Source organism: Camelus bactrianus, chromosome 35, assembly GCF_048773025.1.
Source record: "Camelus bactrianus isolate YW-2024 breed Bactrian camel chromosome 35, ASM4877302v1, whole genome shotgun sequence".
Classification (NCBI taxonomy): Eukaryota; Metazoa; Chordata; class Mammalia; order Artiodactyla; family Camelidae; genus Camelus; species Camelus bactrianus.
Genome location: NC_133573.1, coordinates 9,795,210 through 9,820,470, shown reverse-complemented (window position 1 = coordinate 9,820,470; position 25,261 = coordinate 9,795,210). Strand labels below are relative to the sequence as shown.

The window sequence follows — 25,261 nt, the reverse complement described above, 5'->3', positions numbered from 1 at the left end:
GGTAACAAGTAACTGCCAGCCCAGGGCAGCTGCTGTCTTGTCTCGGCGCTTTCCCAGGGCTGCTGATGCCAGAGGAATTCAGACAACTGCTCTGTGGTGCCCACTGGAAAAGATGCTGCAGGCAGCGGTGGTCCAAGGATGGGCAAATGACAAGGCTCGTATTGTCTTGCAGGTGGATCTGGGTCTTCTTCGGTTTGTCACCGCTGTCGGGACACAGGGAGCCATTTCAAAGGAAACCAAGAAGAAGTACTACGTCAAGACTTACAGAATAGAAATCAGCTCCAACGGAGAAGACTGGATCACCATAAAGGAAGGGAATAAACCCCTCGTAAGTGTGCCTCCCTCCCCAGTCCAGCCTTTGAGTTGGATGATCAATTTTTCCTTGTTAGTTTGGGGGCTTGCTATCTGGCCCAGTTTACTTTTGAATTGATTTAAAATGAAAAGTGCAATTAGACGTTTAAATCTGACCAAGTGGGTCTCATGTTCCCAGATCCAGAAGGCAGAAGGAAATTGTACAGATGTTTCCAAGAAAAGTCAATGCCAGCCAGATTAAGTCAGGCTCAGGAACCACTTTAAGACTCCCGCAGGCACGCGGACCCCACGGAGGATAACACAGCCCTCCTGGAACCCGCGGAGTTGCTCTGTTTTGTCTCTGTCCCTGAGTTTCCCCATCCTCTTTTGCAGACTGACTCTTTCTTCCTCCCTGTAGTGGGCTGGCTGTAGAAGTCTCCTTTTCATCTCCCCTCTGTGGCTCCCAAACTAATTTGCAAGCGTGTTAGGCTTCCTCTGTGGGAAGGAACAGGACTAAAGGCAGCGTCGTGTTTCCTCAGACCCCATGAATGTCACACCACCTCCTCACAGCCATCAGCCCAGGCAGCCACACACGCCCCACCCCACCCCGGAAGCTCTGCCCTAAATTATTTGGGACTGAGATGTTTTTCTCAGCCTGCTGTTTACTGGAAGTTATGCTTGCTCTGACTGACTCATCAAAAGATTTCTGAGAACTCCTGCATGCTGTTTCGCCGAAATTCAAAGCCTGCCTCAGAGGCCGAGGAAAACGCACAGAAAGCGGGGAGGGTACAGCTCAGTGGTGGAGCACGTGCTTAGCATGCACGAGGTCCGGGGTTCAATCCCCAGTCCCTCCGTTAAAGTAATTCATTAATTAATTAAAAATCCAACCAAAAAAAGTTTTTTTAATCCAAAATGTATATTATTTAAAGGGCTCTTCCTTTTTACATCTAGATCTTTCAGGGAAACACCAACCCCACCGACGTCGTGTTTGGAGTGTTCCCCAAACCACTGATAACTCGATTTGTCCGAATCAAACCTATGACCTGGGAAACTGGTATATCTCTGAGATTTGAAGTCTACGGGTGCAAGATAACAGGTAAGCTCCACCTGGAAGATTGCCTGGTTCTGGTGTATGCGAACTTTTCGGTCGAGGGAGAGTAATTTGGCATAGATGGAGTCGGTCATTTTTATTTGACAGTTAAGGGCCTGTGCTTTGGATTTAGACAAATGTGAGTTGAAATCCCACTTGGACTGCTCACTGGCCTATTTCTTTGGGTGGTTTACTGCCTTTCCAAGCCTTAGTTATCGCACCTACCCAGGCACCACGGTGCATGTCGTGGAGGTGGTTGTGATGATGGGCTCTCTCGTGTATGTAACACACTTGGCACCACAGTGCAGGGTCAGTATTTACCGAGTGGTACCTTTCCACTCCCTGGCAACCTCCAGGAAGGCAGGGACCCTCCCTGTCATCCCCGTCTCCGGGGTACTCGGCACCCCGGCTGCTACTTCGTAGACTTACAGTAAATAACTGTCGTGCAGGTGGTCTCCACCTGCTCTGTCTTCTCAATTTTGAGGTCTGGAGGTGGCCTCGCCAGCTACAGCTAAGGAGGAGTTTAATTTCCGAGAATTTCTCCTTTCATTCACTAACCACCCTGACAACTTTCTCTTAGGTTTTTCCTCTCTATGTATCTGTCTTTTGTTGAATGAATATACTAATGTTAGAAATCGGTTTCTCAATATCTCTAGTTTTCGTGTTTGTTTCCTCTGACATTCATAGGACTTTAAAAGTCTCTCTTAAATTTACAACAGGTCAGTGGATGATCCCACTTGAGAAATGAGGATGGTGAAATGAAGTGGCTAAAACTGTGGGCCACGTCAGGACGGAGCGGGCAGTGACAGAAGGTGCCATTGGCCTTATTGCGTTTCTATGGCAACCAGGGCTGCTCTTACTTGTCTGCTGAGCTTCCTGCACAACCAGCCATGCTGTGTCCTGAAGTGCACTGCAGTCACTTTAGAATTCCCTTCCATTTAAATAAATACACTGCGAATTTTTCCTTTTAAAGAAAGTCGGTACAGTGTAACCTTCATAGCAAGCTTAGAAGTTAAAAACCATCCTACTGTCCAGCACAGGGAACTGTATTCAATGGCTTGTAGCAACCTGTAATGAGAAAGAATATATATATATAGCTGAATCACTATGCTGTATACCAGAAACGAGCACACTTTTTACATATTTAGAAAAAATTCATTCGTATCTTTACAAAAAGTTCAAAAACTGAATCAGTTACTGATTAAAAGTAATTAAAAGTGAACAAAGTTTATAAGTGTGTGAACTATCTTTCATGTGGTATCAGTACACATATTGACAGCATTTAATTTCTCATCCCATGAACGCCAGCGCCACGGTTTTTATTTTTATCCTCTTTAGCAATCCTTATTTTTAGAGACGGAAAATATTGACTTTTGAAGGAGGGAAAAAAAAAATCGCCTGAGCAATTTTCCATGAAATGACAAGCATTTAGGAAAGGGCTAACTAAGGAGGGAAAAAAAACTTTCCTTGTTTACAACAGAGTCCATTTTGGAAAGTAAAACCTGACATCTGATTCCTCACCAAAATTTTATTTATTTTTATCCTAGAGGCAGACTTGTTTATTGTTTTAGGCTCTAAACACTTAGAAAGCGCAAGGCCTTGGGGGCAGGAGCGGGGTGGAGAGGAATGTGGGGGACGATGGGACACTGAAGGATTAGCTGTAGCCTTGGCTTTACTCCTGATCAGCAGTTACAGGAGAGAAAGTTCTAGGTCATTTTCAGAGCGTCACAAATGTGAGCTCCCCATAAATCCAGAGACAAGGCCATTTGAAGACAGGGTGGAAATTTCTAGCCCCTTCCTCAAACCTAATCTCATGACACTGTACCAAAAAAAAAAAAAAAAGATGTAAACTTCATAAAGACTCCACACGAATTAGTCTGAACTCTGAATTTCCTGGTTCTCCTTTTAATTCAATAATCACAACATCAAGTTGCCTTAGTATTTTACTTAATTAAGGCCCCTCTTGGTAGTTCTTGGACGGGGCAGACTTGCAGGAGAGATGATATGTTGGCTGGATGGGGGCCATGCATCCCTAGACCTGTAGGGGTGAGGACCGCACCCCAGCCGGCTCTGCATCGGAGAAGGGACATTAATCCCGTAAAGGTTCTGCTCACCTTACAATATTCAAGTTCATTGTTTTTCTCCTCTGGTACATATTACCAACTAAATATTTTCTTTACAAAAGCTGATTTTGAATCAGACAGGTGTGACCACAGTGACCCAAAAATGTAACTTCTATTTTTAACACGATCATTTCATAGACCCTCAGTAAAATCATTTGGGGAAATCTTTTTATAAATCCCCATTGAATTTATTCTTGGTTTCCAGGTCCCGGCCTGGAGCAAATACTGTGGCTGAATTGCAGGAAAGGGTGCTGGAGGGGGGAGGTGACAGCTGCCTTTCATTGTGTTAAGAAGCTGATTCACTCAACAAATATTTGTGGCGCAAACACCACGTATAAAGCAGGGCGCTAGGACTGGAGACAATGTTCCAATGCGACCGAAAGCACTTAAAATCTGGGAAGGCACATGGCAATCCGAGGAACTGAATCTGGTCAATAAATATGAGAAATGCAGGTGGAAAGCTAGGAAGAGTCACAGAGAAGGAAAACCATGTCTAGTTGGAGAGATCAGAAAAAATGAATATGTAACATAAAATCTGAAAACCAGTCAAGATTTTTAAGATAGTGGGAGGGGCAAAATGATGGGGAACTCTTTGGTAGAGGGAGCAGAATGAGAGAAAGCCCCCAACCACCACCACCACCAAGGTGAGGAGGGTCTTCAGTGAGGAAGGGCCTTGCAAAACCTTGGTGTGGAAGGCGGGGCAGCTCGGTTGAAGGTAGATGCATAATTCCTAGGCGAGCAGAAACTGAATTTTTGAGTAAAGAAATGGCATGATCTTTAATTATTAGAGAAATGTAAATCAAAACTACAATGTGGTATCACCTCACAGCAGTCAGAATGGCCATCATTAAAAAGTCTACAAGTAATAAATGCTGGAGAGGGTGTGGAGAAAAGGGAGCCCTCCTACACTGCTGGTGGGAATGCAGTTTAGTGCAGCCACTGTGGAAAACAGTATGGAGATTCCTCAAAAAACTAAAAATAGGCTTAACCATATGATCCAGCAATCCCATTCCTGGTTGTATATCCAGAGGGAACTTTAATTTGAAAAGATACATGCATCCCAATGTTCATAGCAGCACTATTTACAATAGCCAAGACATGGAAACAACCTAAATGTCCATCAACAGATGACTAGATAAAGTAGTTGTGGTATATTTATACAACAGGATACTACTCAGCCACAAAAAAGAATAAAATAGTGCCATTTGCAGCAACATGGATGGACTTAGAGATTATCACACTAAGTGAAGTAAGTCAGACAGAGAAAGATAAATATCATATGACATCACTTATATATGGAACCTAAAAAAAGATACAAATTCCATTTACAAACCAGAAATAGACTCACGGACATAGAAAACAAACTATGGTTACCAAAGGGGAAGGAGGGTGGGAAGGGTTAAATTAGGAGTTTAGATCTAACAGATACACACCCCTGTATATAGATAAACAACAAGGGTCTACTATACAGCACAGGGAACTATATTTAATTTCTTGTAACAGGCCATAATGGAAAAGATTCTGATAATATATGTGTGTATGTATATATACACATATGACTGAATCGCTTTGCTGTGCACCTGAAACTAACACTGTAAATCAACTACACTTAAATAAAAAAAAAAAAATTAAAAAGAAATGGCATGATCTGAGCTGTAAGACTCGGGTGGAGAGTATCTGAGTATCTCATTCTTACGAGTCAGCTGACAACACAGACGTCACTTAATTGCATTAGGTACGCGCCTCCCACTTAGCATGGTTACATTTTTAGGCTAAATTTTGATTGATGCAGAATGGAGCTGTTTCAAAGAAAAATAGATTCTCCTTCCTGGCGTGTCCTTCATGGGGGCGTCCGATTTTGAAAGGAGAATAATTGAAGTGCTGAACGTTTCATTGTTAAGCCACCAATCAGTCAGTGATTGATACCCTCCTTATCCTCAGAAGCTTCCTGGGCTGCTGGGGAAGCTGTTAAAAGACCCCACGATGCGGTTGATTGCTTTCGAGGAATTTATAATCTAGTTATGGATACAAGACTCCCGATCTTGAAACCTGGAGAGACGGCTTCATGCTGAACCTCGCGCTGCTGCCGGACCATGCCATCCAATTTCTGAGAAGGGAGAGTTCCGGGTGAAGGCCAGAGTCCCTTGAGAGGTTTTCATGAAATGCCCTAAGCTGGGTTTTAAAGCCTGGACTGAACTTACCTCTGTTACCAGGAGGAAAGGGGCAGCAGGGACACTGTGAGCAAAGGTACTGCTGAGAATTATCTCCGTGGTTTATGGGAAGAAATGGATTACTGTCAGGAATAGGAAATAAAACTGGATCAATAGGGTGAAGCCAAATGAGGGTGTTGAAAGCCAGACAGAGACTTTTTATAGTGTCCCGTAAATAATGGAACGCCAGGGGAATATTTTAAAGATCTCTCTCTCTTACAATTGTGGTGAAATATGCATAACAGAATTTACTGTTCTAACCTTTTTTTTTCCTTTTTTTTAATTGAAGTCTAGTTGACTTACAATGTTGTATTAGTTTCTGGTGTACAGCATAGTGATTCAGTTATATGTATACATGTATTATATTCTTTTTCAGATTCTTTTCCATTATCAGTTATTATATTACAAGATATTGACTATAGCTCCCTGTGCTGTACAGTAGGACCTCGTTGTTTATCTATTTTATATATAGTAGTGTGTGTCTGTTAATCCCAAACTCCTGATTTATCCTCCCCTACTTTCCCTTTCCCCCTTGGTAACCATAAGATTGTCTTCTATGTCTGTGAGTCTGTTTCTTTTTTGTAAACAAGTTCATTTGTATCATTTTTTTAGATTCTACATGTAAGTAATATCATATATTTGCCTTCCTCTGTCTGATTTATTTCACTTAGTATGATAATCTCTAGGTCCATCCATGTTGCTGCAAATGGCATGATTTTGTTCTTTTTTATGGCTGAGTAGCATTCCATTGTAAATATACCACAACTTCTTTATTCTTCAGCTCTGTTTGGATATTCTTTATATTTTCTCTCTGCTAAAAACGTCGCTCTGTGCAACTATACTCTTGAGTTCTCTGAACAGCATCACCATCATTACTCTAAACTCTTTCTCAGATAAATTGCCATCTCCTCATCACTTACTTCTTCTGGGACTTGATCTTGTGCCTTGGCCTGGGAGAATTTCCTCTGCCACCTCATATTGTCTGTCTTTCTATTTGTACTTTCAGGTAGGTTAGTTACATTTCTCAACATTGGAGAGGCGGCCCCCTGTGGGAGGAGCCCTATGCGTCCGAGCAGGACACTCCTCTCTTGGCACCCAAGGGCCAGGGTCCAGCTGGTCCCAGGGTAGAGTCTGGCCCGTGTTTGCGGGTTCCTTCCACAGGCTTTGGGATTGTTTTCTTCTTTCTGGTATCTGCTCCCTGGTGGATGAGGCTGGACTAGAGGCTTATGCAGGGTTCCTGGCAGGAGGAGCCGGTGCCTGCCCACTGCTGGGTGAGGCTTGGTCCTGGACCTCTGGTGGGCAGGGCTGTGTCCAGAGGCCTTTGTGGCTCAGGAGGTCTGCTGATGGGTGGGGCTGTGCTCCCACCCTGTATGTTGTTTGGCCTGAGGCTTCCCTACAGGCTGTTGGGTGGGGCTGGGTCTTAGTGCTAATGATCCAATCAAGATGTCAGCCTCCAGGAAAGCTCATGTAGATGAACATATTTGGAATGTCTGACACCAGCTTTTGTGTCCCCTGGGTGAGTCTCGGCCATCCCCTACCTCCCTAGGAGACCTTCCAAAACCAGCACGCAGGTCTGCCCCAGGTTCCTGTGAAATCACTGCCTCTGCCCTTGGACCTGGCACACACAAGATTCCGTGTATGCTTCTCAAGCGAATGGAGTCTCCGTTTCCCCCAGTCCCGTGGGGCTCCCGGCACCAAGGCCCTCTGGCCTTCAAAACCAGATGTCCCGGGGTCTCCTTCTCTTCCCAGTGCCAGGACCCAGGCTGGAGAGCCTGATGTGAGGCTCAGAGCTCTCACTCCTGTGGGAGGGCCCCTGGGACTTCACAGATCTTCAGCTTGTGCGTCACCCACCCAGGGGGAACAGGGCCCAATTATAACACAAGCTCGCCCTTCCTACCTTCCTGCTGTGGTTCTCTCTTTTTGTTTCCAGTTGCAGAAGATCTTTGCTAGGTTCTAGCCTTTTATTTTTTCAATGGTTTTTAGCATTCAGTTGTGGTTTTGCTGCAGTCACGAGGAGAGGCGATCTTGTGGTCCTACCCCTCCGCCACCTTGGACTTGGTCTCAGGAAATGTGAGGAGCCAGGCCGGTGGGCCCACAGGACCAAGACGGATAGAGACTCGCGGCTGTTCCCTTCGGGTGCCCAGCAGTGGGCGGCCACAGCTTCCTTACCGAGTGATCTGTCCACAGACGTTAAGGTGGCTTCCAGGTCTTGGCTGTTGTAAATAGTGCTGCTGTGAACATTGGGGTGCGTGTGTCTTTTTGAATTAGAGTTCCCTCTGGATATATGCCCAGGAGTGGGACTGCTGGGTCACAGGGTAAGTCTGTTTCTAGCTTTGAGGAACCTCCACACAGTCCTCCATAGGGGCTGCTCTAACCATTTTCAAGGATACAATCCAGTTGCATCTAGTGTGTTCACATTACTGTGCACCACCACCATCCATCTTCCAAGCTTTGCATCATCCCAGACTGACACCCTGTCCCCAGGAAACACTAACTCTCCACCCTCCCCTGCCTCCAGCTCCTGGCAGCCAGCTTTCTACTTTCGGTCTGAACACACTTGACAGTCCTCGGTACCTCGTATCTCTGGTATCATGCCACATTTGCCCTTTGGTGTCTGGCTTATTTTTCTTAGCAACGGAAGATTTTTGAGGATGAGAATGACATTGGCCAAAAAAGAAAAAAAAAAATCATGGGAAGTGACGTGGGTGTTGTTGGCTCAGCACTCCAGTTTGAGAGGCCAGCCGGGTAGCCTTGAGGGTTCAGATCAAGATGAGGCCCAAAGAAATGGAGACTGCAAGGCAGGTCTAGGACACCTTTTCTTTTTTAAATGAAAATGTTACAGGGTTTGGTAGCAGAACAGGAATGGAACACAGGGAAAGACAGGATGACCAGGCCGGAACTTGGTGGTTGGTGATTGCATCCATTAAAATAGAATTAGGAAAAAAATTAATTTAAAAAATTGTGATAAAAAACTTAAAAATAAAGAAGTAAATAATAAAAGATAAAGGAGATTCAGCGTCAAGAGGAAAGGACGGTTTCTGTCTGAACACGGAGCATCACGTGGCATGGACTTTCCTGTGCAAAGTTCTCTTGCTGGTGGACACGGGTAGGGAGGACACGTGAGGGGAGGACGGGCCCCTCCTTTAACACTCCATACAAAGCCCCCTCCTCTGGCAGGCCCTCCCTCCTCTTCCGGCTGAGTCCAGCTCTTCCTTTCGCATCACCTCCTCCTCATCTTCTTTTTACTGTTGTTTTGGCAACTTTCCTGCTGTGGGAGCTGCCGCTTTGCACAGCTCCAGCCCTGCGTAAACTGAACCTCCACTGGGCAGGGCTTGTGCTCGATCTCGGGACAGCTTCTGGGCACCAAAGGGACTGAACATCCATACTTGGCCATTAAACTTGGAAGAACCCAGGCCGGGAGAAATGGATGTTCATATTGAAGATTTCCTTTTATCAGACTGTGAGTGGGGGGCTGGGAGCACAGGAAGAGAAGGGGGAAGTTTCAGTTTAATGTCAGAGGATCCAGACATTGACAGAGGTACAGAACGGGGGACAGATGATGCTTTTAGTCAATTTGTTGGGTTCTCGTTCCAAGCATGGGGACTCCTAGAAAATCATTTCACGTTGCCCCTTCCATTCCCCCCCAGACTATCCTTGCTCTGGAATGCTGGGGATGGTGTCCGGACTTATTTCCGACTCCCAGATCACAGCATCCAACCAAGGGGAAAGGAACTGGATGCCTGAAAACATCCGCCTGGTGACCAGTCGCTCGGGCTGGGCGCTGCCCCCGGCCCCTCACCCGTACGTGAACGAGTGGCTCCAGGTGGACCTGGGGGAGGAGAAGATCGTGCGGGGCGTCATCATCCAGGGCGGTAAGCACCGAGAGAACAAGGTGTTCATGCGGAAGTTCAAGATCGGATACAGCAACAACGGCTCAGACTGGAAGATGCTGATGGACGAGGGCCGGCACAAGCCCAAGGTGAGGTGGGCGGGGCAGAGGCGGGTCCTGGGTGGGATTGGGCGGGGCTGGGTAGGGTGGTGGGCAGAGGCTGGGGCGCAGCGGGGCCTGTGTCAGTGGGGTGGGGTCCAGGGCGGGGCAGGAAGAGACCCTCCCTCGCCGTCTTGACTCCACTCAAGGACCCGACCTCTTCCTGGGGAAGCGGCTTCCCATTTCCTGAAGCCGTGAGACCTGTGGGGGCGTGTGATGGAGTCTTTCCGGGCCGACTCCAAGGGAGACAGGAATGGGATGCGGAAACCACGTCTGGGACAAAAGAGGGCAGAATCGTGTTGCCGGCCACCTTTCCCTCCCTTAGTGACCAGCTGCTGGCCGGACACTTAAGAGGACAGGGCAGCTGGGAGGGTGGGGCCAGGGGGACCCCCAGGCAACCCAGAAGGAACTCAGAATCTGCCCTTGGAGGCTCATCTCTCAGTAAGCACCTGCCCCCAGTCCCCTTGTCTCCCTCATCCCTCGATTAAGTTGTCTTTTTTTAAATTATTTTGTTTTTTACTTTTTTATTGTTCATTTTATTTTATTTATTTATTTTAATTTTTTGTTGAAGGGGGGAGGTAATTAGGTTTATTTATGCATTTATTTTTAGAGGAGGTACCGGGTATTGAACCCAGGCCCTCCTGCATGCTAAGCATGCACTCTATCTCCTGAACTAGACCTTCCCCTTTATTGTTACTTTTTAACGTTATTTATTTTTCAATTGAATGCGTCTTCCAATTCTATGGCACTTTACAGTTTTCAGAAGTTTCCTAATTGTGCCGAAAGACAGTAAAAGAAAATTTGCCGTCTTAACCCTTCCAAGCGGACGGCTCAGTAGTGTTATGTGCATTCACGCACTATGCGGTCCTCCTCCAGGGCCTCCTCATCTTGCACAACTGAAACTCTGTCCCCATTAAGCAATAACTTTCCACCCGCCGCGCCCCCAGTCCCTGGCAGCCACTATTGTACTTTCTGGTTCTGTGAATTTGAGGCTTCTGGGAGCCTCGTGGAAGGGGAATCATACAATATTTCTTCTTTTCTGACGGGCTTATTTTACTTGGCACAGTGTTCTCAGGGCTCACCCGTGTGGTAGCCTGTGTCAGAATTCCGATCCTTTTCAGGAACATACATAATCCCATGGTATGTACAGACCACGTGTTGTGTGTCTATTCGTCCACTGATGGGCAGTCTCATTGCTTCTAACTTTTGGCTCTCGTGAATAATGCTTAAGTCAATTTTGTATGCATTGGGACCTTTTAAAATGCAGTTGGCCCTTGATGAACTAGTGAAAAAAAGAAATATTCCAAGCTTCACCAGAACACGTGGTTTAATCTTTTTTTTAACGCAATAGGTATTCTTTAGTGATTGTTTTACTAAGGCCGATGCTGAAATGTCTTTGCGTTTCCTAAGCACACAATGCCAACGAGGAACGGACACCCGGAGTGTGCTGGGTGGCCCGGCAGCTGCTTTGAGAGTAAAAGAAGGAGCAGCCCCCAGCCTAGCAGCTCTGTGTGCAGACCCCTAGGTGGGAGTTACATTTCACTGCTGATACCTCTCGCCTCAGCACAGCTGGCCTTGGGTCCCAGCTGTGGCCTTTCTGTCCTGCTTTGCCAAGGACCTACTCCTTCTGTGAGAAGATTCAGCTCATTGGCGGGAACACTGTCCTCACTCCCACTCTGAGTGAGTGTGGGAATATAACTTAATACAGTGTCTTGGGCCAAAGGCTTTGCAGGCAGGAAACGAAGCCGGTCCCTGCAGCCAGCTCCCACCCTGCCCAGATGTCAGGTGCTCTGCCGAGACCGCCTGTCCCCACGGGCTGTGTGCCTGCGGGCCACCAAGGGGGACGATGCTGTTGGAAATGTAACAACCCCTCCCTCTAACTTGTGGTTTCTAAAGCCTTTCCAGTGTTTTCCTTAATCTGTGTGCAGCTCCTTTCTTTCTTGTGTCCATTTCGTTTTCCCCTTTTATGTCAACCCCTCTTGTTTTGGTGGAAGAAAAAGTCAAATAAACATCAGAAACTGGAGTTCCCCTAAGAGCCGGTCTTTTTGAAGGAGGCGGGAGCCCTGCAGTTTTATCACCAAGTGTGAATTTGCTGCGTATCAACAACTTCCCGGAGCCGCTGACGCACGGCTGTGTGCGCTGTTGTGTAGGGTCCTGAGAGGGAAAGAAAACAAATTACCATATGCCTTGGATGGGATGCATCGCCTGCTTCCGGCCTTTGTCGTCTTAATCCACTCATCTGCAGTCAAGTCCAAAGCTGTCGCTCCTTGTTAGGATGTGGCAGATAGAAGCCAACACACCGCTTTCCATTTTAACCACAAGCTCCATTCAAGATTGGCTGCATGTGTTAGATTTTATTCCCAAAATGTGATTTTATCCATCATTATCATCTTCCTGTGTATTTAAACCATAAAAGCTTTTAAGTTGTCTACATGGTGCCTGATCTGCGATTCCTAACGTGGCCAGCCCCCGGACTAAAATCTCCAAGATGAAAAAGGGAACTGGGGAGATCTTCCATTTCAGAGCCATACAGATTTCTAAATGGCACAAAGACATTTAAAACGTACTGTGTTTGAACTTGCAAATGAAGGTTACCTGCTTTAGGTACCGTTACTGAACCGTGAAAGGAGCACTCTGTTTTGCGAAACAGAAAAGCACTTTGATGGATTTAAAAACCTCTATGTCCCCTTCTTACTCCCTACCCTTAACTAGTGTGTGGTGGACTATCAGGGTCTGAATCAACTAGACCTTTCGGGGGCAGATCCATCTAAATACTCGAAATCCTCTTCTGCTAAAGCACGACTCGTTGAAAGGACACAAATGTATTTTATCAGCAACCTTACATCAGCAGACTCAGCCCAGCTCCATGCGGCTCCTCCCTGCTGACCCTCTTCCCACCTCCCCACTGACAGCCTTTATGACATAGGTACATCGTGCTAATAACTCTTTGCTCAAGTTAAAAGCAGAAGAATATAAAACAGACAAACAACAAGGAGCTACTGTGTAGCACAGGCAACCGCACTCAATGTCTTGTAATAACCTATCATGGAAAAGAATCTGAAAAAGAATATATTTGTGTGTGTAACTGAATCACTGAGCTGCACACCTGAAACCGACACCACATTGGAAATCAACTGCACTTGAATTTAAAGAAAAGGTAGCAGAGTGTGGGATTCCGTAGATAGAAGTGCTTTTCTCCTGTGATCGCTGGGGTTACGCTAACGTAGACGGAACTCCCACGTGTCGTCACGCTGTTTTCATTGTTAGTGTCTTACTGACGACACTTAATTGGGCCTGACAGTGATGGATGTCAGATTCTCAATTACCAGCAGCCACTGCAGGTCTATCAAGAGTGCGGGGCCCCAGTAATGAATTTGCCCTTGAAAATGATAGAAAGAAACATTAACCGAGAGAAGCAGGTGTATATTAGCTCCATACCTGTAGATTTCTGGAGGATTTGCTGAGTTGGAAAAAGCCAATCAATTTACTTCTAGAACTCAGAAAACCTCTGACTGCAGCACATCCTTCCTGATCTGTCTTCTTTTCCCTGTGTCCCCCTGTTTGGCCAAAATATTTCCACCACCAAATGATGGCCTCTTTGGCTGGTGTGTGATGTCGTGACTCAGCTTGACCAAAGACCCTATTTCTTGGGCGTGGGTCCCACCCCTGCTGGATGTGGCCTTGGGCTGCCCCTCCACCCTGCAATGCTCAATCTGAGCTTTTAGGTTTGGAAGCCCAAACTGCAATCCATTTAAAGAAAAAGCAATCAAATGGAATGTGTGGCTGTGGGAATGGGCCTCAGTGTCCCGGACCCGAGTGTGGTCATCTGCTAAAATGAGGAGATGGGACTAGATTGTTTCTCAGGGCAGCATGGAGAAGGGGCCGGGCGAGACCACCAGGTCACAATTCCATGGCCTCTCTGCCTTGCCTGGAAAAAGAAGGTAGTCACAGAACCTGCCTCCTGGAGCTGTCCTGAGGATTGAGGGAGTTAGGGCCATCTAAGCACTTAGAACGGTGCCTTGCATCGGTTCACATCGCAGGATGTCTGATCCCAGCAGGGACGCTCCCAGCCACGAGGCAGGGTGATTTTGTGATCCTGCCCAACCTCTTCCCATTCTGGACAGAGTTAGGAGTGATGTTGGGAGAAGAGGATGCAGGGAGGCTCAACCATCTCTGGAAAAAGGAGACCGGTCCAGTCATGCCGCTCAAGGGCCTGCCTGTCAATGTAAAAAAGGGACATAAAATAATCCGGGGGCAGCAGGGCCAGAACAGCCGGGCTCCTGAATTGTGTCTTCACCAAGAGTTGCCCACTCACTGCAGGGCAGCCGGGCATCGGAACATCACTCAGCGATCGGGACCCTCTTACCTTCCTGAGATGAGGCCTTTTATCTGCAGGAGCCTCCGGGTGCTGGTACTGCTTGAGCAAAGAGCAGTTCAGCGGATTGGACTGCCCCAGGTTCTTGAGTTGCACGATATCCAGTTGACTGTCTCCTTCTTCGGGAATGTGACTCCTCACTCTTCTGGAAGACCAAGTTTTAGCAAAGACAAGGACCCGCTCATTCAAGAGAACACAGTGGGAGTAGTTATTGGAAATGGGGTGTCTATTTATCCGCTCCAAAAAATGGCAAGCTCTCTTCCTGAGTTATCTTCCTCCATCTCAAGGAAGTGGTAAAAGTGTTACTTCTAAGTGGGGAGAGTACAGCTCAGTGGTAGAGCACGTGCTTAGCATGCGTGAGGTCCTGAGTTCAGTCCCCAGTCTCTCCATTTAAATAAATAAATGACCTAATTACCTCCTCCCCCCAAAAAAGAATAAAAAGGTTAAAGTAATAATAATAAAAAATAAAAATGTGTCTCATTAAACCCTCCACTTCTGGTATATAGCCATGGTGTGTCCTCCAGACTTTGAGAAATGGCAGCTATCATTTCCTAGAGAAGGTTTAATTGTTTTTTTCTCTTATTTATGAGGGGCATGCCAGCCGTTCACAAAGTGGGGAGAATGAGCCCCATTTCTCAGCCCATGAAGCATCCTGAAGGAGGGACTCTTGTGCTGAAGGGGAGGTTTTGTTGACACCCGCCGTTCTCTGTCCTTCACAGTCATTTGAGGGAAACAACAACTACGACACGCCTGAGCTGCGGACGTTCCCGCCGCTCTCCACGCGGTTCGTCAGGATCTACCCGGAGAGAGCCACCCACGGCGGGCTCGGGCTCAGGATGGAGCTGCTGGGCTGCGAGCTGGAAGGTAGCCGTGCTTTCTTTCCAGGGCCCCTCTGCCTCCCCAGACGTCTTCTTTCCTTTTCACGCGTTTGCGTCCCGATGGTGCTGCTGCCGGTTGCCGCCTTTCCCCGGGTGACCCTGGGTCTCCCGTGCCTGCCAGTCTGGGGGGCTTGGCGTCTGTCATCCCGCGTGACACCGTGCCCCCCCACCTTTGTCTTGCTTGTTTGCTTGGTGGTCCTCAGACTCTGTGGGGTCATCTTTGACTTTTATTGAAAATGACGTATCGAGGTGAAATTCACATGGCGTAAAACTCACCACTGAAATGAATGGTTCAGTGGCATTTAGTACACTGACCATTATTTATGCAGCCAACACCTGTTTCTAGCTCCAAAACATTTCCCTCCCTCCAAAGTAAAGCCCCCTACCCAGTAAGCGGTCCCCTCCCTGCACCTCCCTCAACCCCTGGCAACCACAGATTCCTTGACTCTCTTGGCGTCGTTTAGCGATCTGTGTTGGGTCCGCATTTCCATCTACAGTGCTGACTACCTGCAGATACTAGCAGGAAGCAGCATCTGACAGACTGAAACACCAAGACATTATCTTGGCAGCTGCAGGGAAACAAAACTTTACATGAGATAGCGCTCATGCCTGTACACCGAGGTCTGTGTGAAGACGTTACGGCATGAACTTGGGTGATCAGAGGAAGGCCATGTCAAGGAGAAGCTGTGTTCTCACACTGACCTCAGGATTGCACAGTGCTCTGCATTTTTAATCACATAGTGAATGAAATGAATGTTTGCAAAAATGATAATGATGGTTGCTTCGTGTACTGTTTAATGCTTTTGTGCATTGGAATTCCCATCTGCCTTTGATTTGGGCAGACACGAGTAACCTTATACCAACTTTTCCATCCCCATAAAGGTCTTCCTCCAGGTTAGCTCAGAGAGTGGCTGTTGTTGGTACCCAGATGTTAATCAATGGAACATGCTCAGAGTTGTCTGGAAGGATGCTTTTTAAATATCACCTTCTTGTGGTTTCCAAATTATTTGTGTTTTGAGCTACCCAAATAGAATTACATTCCTGAGCACATTAAATATCATAAAACGTGTCTTAGGCACTAAAGAATCTTAGGCTGTAAATCACCAAACTGGTGAATAATTCATCACTGCTTCCCTACGTGTTCATTGAAAAGCCAGCCATTATCTCCCATTCTTTACTGTGCAGTGTTTCCGTATCTGTAGTCCTGTCCTGACCTCTGAATTATCCAGTCACTATCAACACGGGCCAAGAAAGGCCATGTGCCAGGACTCTCAGCAAAGATGCCAAGAAAAAGAAGGCACAGGCAGGCTGAACCAACCGCAATTCGTACAGCTCACTGAAATTTGTCCCGTTCACTGAGATGGACCATGAGTCCAGCTCACTGAGAAGTAGTCCTCTGAGAAGGGGGGCCTGGTGCAGGCCTCCAGTCTGGGTTCTGGAAAGTAGCAGTGACTGAGGGGGTGGGCTGGATGGCTGGTTGAAAAGTCAGAGCCTGGTGGCAGTTTGCCAGTGTCAGCCCTGTGGTGAGTGGAAGTCGTGGTGAAGAGATTTTCTGCAGATGTTTGAAAGCACTCACACGAGTGGGGAAGTCGTCTGAGCCACGTGAGAAACCCACATCCGGGGAAAGTCTTGTCAAAGCTTGCTAACACCAGTGGTGAAAGGGAGTGTTTTTCTTCTTCCTTAAAACGATAAACAGTCCCTTGTTAGATACCGACTGCGGACCTCATTCTGTAGGAGGGACTTAAAGGGACAGAGAAAGAGGTTGTGAGGGGAGGGTACATCTCAGGTGGAGTGCGTGCTTAGTGTGCACAAGGTCCTGGGTTCGATCCCCGGCACCTCCATTAACAACAAACAAATAAATAAATAAACCAAAAGTGAGACAGACTGGTGAAATGTACTTAAGAAAAATATATACATAAAAGAAAGAAAGAAGGAAGGAAGGAAGGATGGAAAGAAAGAAAGAGGTTGAGGTACAACCCAGCCATCCACGCATGTCCCTCTGATTTGGGGCTGGCACTTTTATTGAAGAAACCGTTAGAGAACCTTAGAAAGGAAAAATTCTCAAGTAGTAAAATTGGGGCATAAAAATGACTTTCTACTTTTTTTTCAATTTAATCCAGATACTACCCCAGGGCCGCTTCCAAGGCAAAAAAATTCTTCCTCTATAAATACCATAAGGAATGTAGAAAAATCAGCAAGATGAATAGAGGGTTTAAAAGGGGCGCGTTACCAGGAGTCGGGGCAGCTTAGCAAAGGCAAGCATCCAGGTCACCAGAGAGGATTCTGTTGAGTCAGTGGTGGCGCCAAGGAGCGGCCAGCACGTGTGTGCGCGCACCTTGCAAAGTGCAGACTATACACGTAATGCTGTGCACCTTCTCTGGGCGGGGTGATGCCTTACTTATGACTGGTGTGTGTTCTGGGGCAGCTGAAGAAGTTGAAACTATGTTTCTATGTTATATAGTTATTTATACATTATGAACATATTCTACTTTATATATTGTATATCTATCTAGATTATAACTCTGCTCAGAACTTAAGCACAATAACAAACAGTGTAATTTTTATCGAGAAAGCAGCTGTTAGCAGCACATTCCTGACTGGCCAGAAGCCCTTAGAGAGCAGCCCCCTCAGTCCCAGCATCTTGTCCGGTTCTCAGACGTCAGGAGAACTGTACGTTATCTCAAGTCTTATAAAGTGAAAGGTAATGCCGAATACGGTGGAATATTAAACAGACTGCAAAAATGAGTAACAGGCTGAGAAAAAAAAAAAAAGTAGACGGAACTAAATTGCAAGCCCTTCAAAAGCAGTCTCTGATTAACGTTGGCTACATTTCAACCACAAACTCAAAGACGTAGGAACAGCGGCCAACACTGGAATGCAGTCCTGCTGGGAGTTCAGGTAAAAATGACCTCAGGGATCTCCCAGACACCTGCTCTGGAGGGACTGCAAGCAGAGGAGCTGACTCACAGGGAAATGGAGTGACAAGAAAGAGAGAGAGAGAGAGAGGAAGGAAGGAAGGAAGGAAGGAAGGAAAAAAGAAAGAAAAGAAAGAAAGGAAGAAGGAAAGAAAGACAGAGAAAGAAAGAGAGAGAGAGAGAAAGAAAGAAAGGAAAGAAGGGAAAGAAAGAGAAAGGAAGGAAAGAAAAAAGATGGAAAGAGAGGGAAAGAGAAAGGGAAGGAAGGGAGGGAGGAAGGACAGAAGGATGGACAATATTGTACTAAAAGTGAATGCTGAGACTCCCTTTTGGGGCAAAAAAAATACATACAAAAAGTATAAACTTAGCAAACTTAGTAAACACCAAGAATGTAAAAAAAGTCATGACACCTGAGTTCTCTAGCGCCTTGAAAGTGAAAGGAAAAACAGTTCAAGCAAAATCTCTGCCATCAAAGTTCCCAGCTCCAGGGTCATGAATAAATAACCAGTGAGAACTCAAGAGCTTTCCAGACAAAGGATGTGTAAGGAGATAACAGTTCATACAAGGTGAAGGCAGCCAGCTCTGCTAAGGAGCGAGGGATCAAATACCCAAACAGAGTGGTCCCCAGGGCATTCTGCAAAATCCAAGTGTATTTCTCTTCTGAAGGGGAGGCAAACCACGCTCCTGCTTGTTCACCACAGATTAGAGTTTTCTGCAAAAGCGCTAACAGAGTCAGCGGCCAGGGGTGGGGGAGTCCATTTCAGACATGTGAGAAAATGACCTTTGTGTGTTGTTTCAGCGCCTACAGCTGGACCGACCACCCCCAATGGGAACCTGGTGGACGAATGTGATGACGACCAGACCAGCTGCCACAGTGGAACAGGTGATGACTTCCAGCTCACAGGTGCAGAAACCATCTTCATCCCATTGCCCTGCCATTTCAGATCTGTCACACTTGAGACCTGCTAGTGAATGTGTGTGTGTGTGTGTGTGTGTGTGTGTGTGTGTGTGTGTGTTTGTGTGTGTGTGTTTGCCTGAATCCTCGTAGGCATCAGGGTACCGCAGGAGAGGCAGCCCTGCCAAGCCCTGGGCACCTCCATCCCCCAACATCCTGTCAACAAGTTGTCCTTCACCACCACAGCCATTCAAAATAATCATTTTACCATGTTCAGAGCCAAAGACCGGGGCTGTCTTCCTTGCATAAGAATTTCTCCAAGGCTAAATGTCACATAAAGTGATGCTCATCTTCAACCCCAGCCCACCCCCACTAACACGCACACCGCCCAAACATAACCACACCACCCCAGGGGAGGTTTCTTTTTTCTTTCCCAGCAGGGATAAAATCTTTGGAGTGGATCCTTTGTCCAACTAATTGATGAAATCCGGCTTATATTGAAAAGGCAGCTTTTAAGATAGGATTTGGTAAATCATGTTACACTAGGATAAAGGCAGACTGAGTTATCAGTTCACGTCTCCCCTCGCAAATACATCACGGATGGCGTGTGCCCAGTGCCTCACGGATTCATTTAGAGAATTCCTTCATAACATTCTAAAACCCTAAAAGCTAGAACGTGACCTTTGCTTCCACTTGGACCAGCAGAGGAGGCGTCAGGTAGTTGGGGAGGTGGGGTTGCATCATTTGGAAACTGGCCAAGGCACTCGGACTCTCACCGTATTGTGGCCAAAGGCACTGGGGGACCTTACCTGCTACCCAGGTCCAAACTCAATTTCTTAGAGCATCTGACTCTCATTTTACATTAAACATGAGCCTTGGATGCAGGTCTGTATTTTCACCCAGAAGAGATTCAGAGAAGCCACGTAATTAGTTTCCGGGTAACTTTATGATGAGGCCAGGTGCTGGCTAACGTGCTCATGTAAAATCTGGAAGGAAGTGTCCCACGGTACACTTCCAGTCACTTCCAGTCTCTTCCAAGCTCTCCGCTGAAGGAGCGAGAGAGCTCTGAGATGGAACAGGGTGAAACCTAGCTCATGACCTGGGCTTGCGTGTAAAACCCCCCTCCACGGGGTGGGGGCACAGCTCCGTGGTAGACCGACTGCTTAGCGTGCGTGAGGTCCTGGGTTCAGTCCCCAGCACCTCCACTGAAAAGTAAGCAAATAAATAAACCTAATTGCCTCCCCCTAAATAAATAAGTCAACCCCACCTCCTAAGTCTCTCTCCCTCCGAATTTCCAGAATAATCCCTCACAGTCCATGGCCAATAAACGTTTCACGGCTGTGGGCTTTTGAAAACAAATCTTGTCTGTAAGTAGCCGCAAGCCACCGAAATTACTCTGATTAATGCCGAGCCCTTTCCTCTGTAAGATGTCGCGCTCCAGCTGAAAACCGGGCAGCTGATGTTGAAAGCAGAGGCCCAATCTGAGAGGCAGGTCCTCCGGAACCTTCCCAGGGCCTCCCGTTAAACACTCCACAGACCTCAGGCTTTTTGCAAAGCCAGTCACACGTCCATAGTGAAATTCTTCATAAAAAGGAATGGCCACGGCCAGCAGAGTCCTCTGTCCAGTCACCCTCCTGAGGAGACGCTCTCACTTTTATAAACCTGGCAGCGGTCAGTTAGCGCTGATTAGAGACAGGGCCTCAGACGGCCTCCCCGCCTCAAAACACCAGCCTCCTCATTTCTACATCAGTTCATGGCTGAATTAATTGAAACCCAAGCCTTTGAATGAAACGGGGCAAGTGTGTTAGCCTGGAGGAAACTGTGTGTGGCAGCGAGTTTCAGACCACAGAAAATGGGCCATTTCAATGGGAGACACTGATAGCCCTTTAAAAGTACAAGGTTAGTGTTTATCTACAGTGTTTATGACTGTTTATTGGGTAGAGAGAAAAAAATGCATTTTAATTTTTTTTTTTTGCTTATTACCGTGGCCAAACAAGAGTCTTGTTCTCAGGCCATCACGGGTGTCTCAATTATTCCGTCAACACGAGCATCTATTAAAAACTTCTGGGGGTGCTGATAACACCCCCCGACACCTCCCATCAGGAAGATGTGATTTTAGAAGGCGTTCTCACGCCTCGAATTCACTTCCTGGGCTGTGGCCAGTTTGTCCTTTTTTCAAAGCTCATCTTGCTGTGGGAAGCCCTGTGTCCATCTTCTCTGAAGCAGGGTGTGCTCACGTGCTGGTGGTGGCAAGCAGCCTGGCCTCCCCTAGCCCAGGTGTGAGCATCTCACCTCCTGGGCTCACACGCCAGCCTGCACCCTCCCTGTGCCTCCTGTCCCGGCTGCAGACCGAGAGCGTTCGGTGTCCTGAAACCAAACTAAAAGCGGTCTCCCTTTAGCCCCAAAGGGTGTGAACCTGGAAACTGGGCTCAGTGTCCTCTTAAGTGGGCTTTTGTTCCTTAACACGGAGGGTGTCACTTCCGTGTCTCCTCCAGGTCGACCTATCTGAATGTCATGGGAGAGAAGAATTGTAGCAGGCTGCTCACCAACTGCAGCACTGGGGTCCGGGTGGACTGGCCCGACGCGTGGGAGTGAGGCGAGCTTTTTGCTCTCCGCTGCCGGCTTGCCAAAGCGAAAAGTCACCCTGGAAGTGACTCGCTGGCAAATGCCTTTGAAGCCGTTGGGTTATACAGTTGTCTCCAAAGGCACCAGGGGGCCAAACTTCACAGTGGATCTGCCTGTGCCCAACAGTGGGATTTGGCTTCTAACAAAACTCACAACGCGTATCGGTTTTCAGAAGTGAATTTTCACCTTGAGTCTTTCTTCTCTGAGACCGCAGGGAACAGAATGCTAGCGTGTCCTGGCTTCTCTCCAATCCTGCCATTACACACTCACCTTCTTCACCCACAATGCATGTACTTCCATCTCCTAGTGCTGGCCTCGCTGAGGCCACACACACGTGTGACTGCCCGCCCGGCGTATTCGCTGGGGTCACCTGACACCATGTCGCAGGTGACTAGCGCAGGACTCTGCAGGCCGTTCCCAGAGCACCGTTTTATGGCTCTCTGATTCAAGATCTGGCTGATTTCTGACCCGTGGGAGCTTCAGGATAGGACCAGGGCTCGGCCAGGATCGAGGTGCTCACAGGCTTTACTGTGCGATGCTACTAGATGGTCACCGTGGCACCGTGTAAGCCCCTCAAACTCCCGCCGTTGTCACGAGCCCACTCACGCCCTTCCCCTGAGTCTGCCCAGGGCCTTCTGTCTTGGGAAAGCAAATAGATGATCTCCAGCCCTGAAATGCCAGGCAGACACACAGGAGGAGAAACAGCTTCCTCCTCCAGCGCCTAAGGAGTAAACAGCAAACCAGTTTTTCCAACAAGCATCCAGGTGACTCTTTGAATTTGAGGAACAGTGCTTTAAATCAGAAGTCTCATGATGAAGAGGGAGAAGTGGCCGAGCTAAGACAGCAAAGCTAAAAGGGCGAAGTCAAGTTTCCACGTGGCGCCCGGACCAGGAATTCCAGTCCACCCAGACCGATTGCGGTTCACAGTGTCCAGGGCTTTGTTTGCACGGCCTCCCAGCTCCTTGGGACTGTGAAGAAATGTGTCTCCCTCCTCCTTTTTCTGCAACTTCTCTGATCCGCAGACTGGGTGGAATACTTGTCCTTGGGAAAAACAAACAGCTTTGGCAGCAAAAGAAAGGAGGAATCACTGCCATCCGCTTTAAACCTTCAGTTTTTAAAATAGTTTGTGGAGACCAGCCTTGCAACCCCCACGAAGGCACACATCTGAAACCTTGGGAAGCTACTGCAAGCTTAGAGGTCTAGGTCAAGTTGAATGTCCGAGTCACTAATGATACTGGGAGCATGGCCTTCGCCTTTCACTGTTGCTGTTGCGAGCATCCTTCAGTCTGGGAGTCAAGGAATGCCCTCGGAAGGAAGTCTGGAACCCTCCATACCGCCTGGATGCTTTATGAGTAAATGTGTTGAGTGAAAACTAGTGGCTTATTAGAACTTTTTGCTGCGGTGAGCAAAATTTAAGTGAGACAGTTAACTCCAGCTGGAATTAAAGGAAGGATTATTGAAGGGAAATGTTTGCCCCTGACCGATGACTGTAAGCGTGTAAGTCTCTACTGCCTGCGACCCGCGATGTTGTCCCTTTCTCATCTCCGTGTGTTGCTGTTTTTGTATTTCAGGTGGCACCACTGTGCTGACCACAGAAAAGCCAACCGCGATAGACAGCACCCCACAGCCAGGTATCAAACGCAAGAGAAAACGTGGCAGATTTCACGCATGCCTCCCCCCACCCCCCAGACATCGCACCTTGCTTGGTTCTCAGTTTCCATTTGCCTCAAAGTCGTAGCAGAGACGCCACCAGCATCTGGCCCCCGAGCACAAGCCATAAACACTGCTTCCGTCCCATCCACGTGCACCTGCAGCTGGGAGTGAGGTTTCTTGATTTCCTCCATTAGTAACTGCCAAGTGGTGACAGTCCCCACTCCCGACGGCAGGCACTAAGGAACATACTTTGTTTAAACGCAGCACATCTAGGACACGGACTGTGTTTGCAAACTCGGGGGAAGGCAATCTCCCAGGCAGCCGCCTGACTGTTTATTTTCGCTGCCACTCTGCGAGCCGAGACGGGCGGGGTTTGTCAGTTTTGCCTGCCACGCAGTTGGCACTTGTACAGCCGCGTTTCCAGTGGGCGAGCCACGAGCCGGGGTGCTTGGAGGCGAGGCTGGTGCCGCCCAGGAGGGGAGCCCCCACCCAAGGGGCACCTCCGCATCCTTTTGTCAACAGAAGCCCCTGGTGGCTTCTAAAGCCCCTGGTTTGCTGTCCTCAGGGCCCAGCCGCAGGGGACCGCTGGCCTCCCCGCCACTCTGTTTTGTGTTTCGTTAGTATTTTTGGAAGGTCTTCCCCACGGACACACCCAGGGGGAAGCAGTCCGTCTAAGCAGTCAGAGGCTTTACCTACTTTCAAGTTGATCATTAGAGTGAGGTGACCAGGTCAGCTCGCCAGCTTCTCCCATTTCCTCTCTGAAGCCGCCCAGCCAGGGCCTCCCCGCCCCTTGTTCCTGGGGCATGTGGTGCCCATCAGTGCTGCCTCAGCGGGAGACCCTCCCCAGCTGGCAGAAAGTGGGAAGGGCCGCTCTAATCAGCACACTTCCTTCAAGGGCACTGTCTCTGGCGCCCTGATTAAATGCACTGCAGAGCTAGCCTGCCATCACCCTGGTTTCCCCACGGTGGGCTCGGGGTGACGGCTTCCCTGCAACACCAGCTCAGGCAGGTACCCCAGACACCGAAGCTGAAACCGGGTGGGTTCACCTGAATCCCAACAACACAGGGGTCCTACCCGCATCTTCTCAGCTTATGCAACGTGGCCTTCAGGGACTGGCTATGGCCCTGCCTCCCTCCTGAGTGAGGCTGCCTCTTGCTTCCGATCTTCCCTGTAGGAAATTCCTGGGTTCCTTTTCATCCTCGGCCCCATCAGGGTGGTCTTCTGTGGGGCTGCCGCCAGTGGGCTTTCAAGGATTTTCTGGAAGAGGGAAGAGGGGTGAGGTGGACAAGTTATGTTCTAAGAATGCAGCAAACATTTTAACTGTTGCTCTGATTTTTCCCTCTTGCCGGAGAGTTAATTATACCCGCGAGGAAGTTGCCAGCTAGCCTGTTTGATCTCACCTCTCTTCTTCTTGTCCAAAGAGCTAGGGATCATTAAAAATACGAATGTGGACAATAGCCTTGGGGAGAATGGAAAGGTACACGGGATGAGTCTGCCCCAGTGTTGGAGGTCCACGTTATCAGAGTAGGAATGACCGCGAACTTGAGGTTTGGCCATGAGCTCAAGGCCATTGGTGTGATGGCTTCAGAGAGGAGCTCCAGGGCAGACAGTCTTCTTTTAGGGTGTCTTGTGGTCAGAGGGCAGGTGTATAAATCATGAACCAGTGAGACCCCTTGTACCACCATCTGAACAAGTTCCCTCACACTGTTACTGAGTCCAAGTTTGTACAACAGGCCAATAAATCAAGAGATGAGATGTTGGAGCAAGGAATAGTGACTTTATTCCGAAAGCCAGCAGACTAGTGTCTCAAAGAACCATCTTGCCCGAGTCAGAATCCAGGCTCCTTTTATACTAAAAGGGAAGGGGGTGTGGTTGGTTGTTGCAAATTTCTTGGTGTCGGAATCCTTTGTTCTCACAGCTGCCCACGTGGGGCAGGTCACAATGTTCCTATAAACCTCCAACAAGACAATCGTTATTTTCTGTTCTGCAACTTTTTATCTCTATGTGAATAGAAAAGTGTTTTGTTTTTAAAGGTCAGAGCCTTGAGAATGGGCTCTTTTGTACATTTCAGGCTCTAGGGGACATCCTTTCACAAAAGGTGCAGAACCAGCGTGACTGAGCCCAGAGCACAGGGTTAGAGCCAAAGGCACAGGTCCAGTGTGGGGTCAGGTTGGTTCTTCTCTGTTACAAAGCCACAGGGCTTACTGACTGGGGTGGT

General features: G+C 47.9%; 1 protein-coding gene across 6 annotated transcripts in view; it reads left to right on the top strand.

Annotated features, from left to right (window-relative positions):
• The window catches only part of NRP1 (neuropilin 1), a 136,202-nt gene that overhangs the window by 89,949 nt on the left and 20,992 nt on the right, over positions 1-25,261 (top strand). For 3 of the 6 annotated variants that reach the window (XM_074357991.1, XM_074357990.1, XM_074357992.1), the window contains exons 7-12: positions 173-328; positions 1,243-1,387; positions 9,362-9,693; positions 14,797-14,941; positions 18,670-18,774; positions 22,962-23,021. In XM_074357991.1, the coding sequence (XP_074214092.1) occupies positions 173-328; positions 1,243-1,387; positions 9,362-9,693; positions 14,797-14,941; positions 18,670-18,774; positions 22,962-23,021 (943 nt within the window). Of the gene's footprint in view, positions 1-172; positions 329-1,242; positions 1,388-9,361; positions 9,694-14,796; positions 14,942-16,184; positions 18,164-18,669; positions 18,775-22,961; positions 23,022-25,261 lie in introns of those variants that run through there. The other 3 variants (XM_074357993.1, XM_074357994.1, XM_074357995.1) reach the window with 2 other exon arrangements.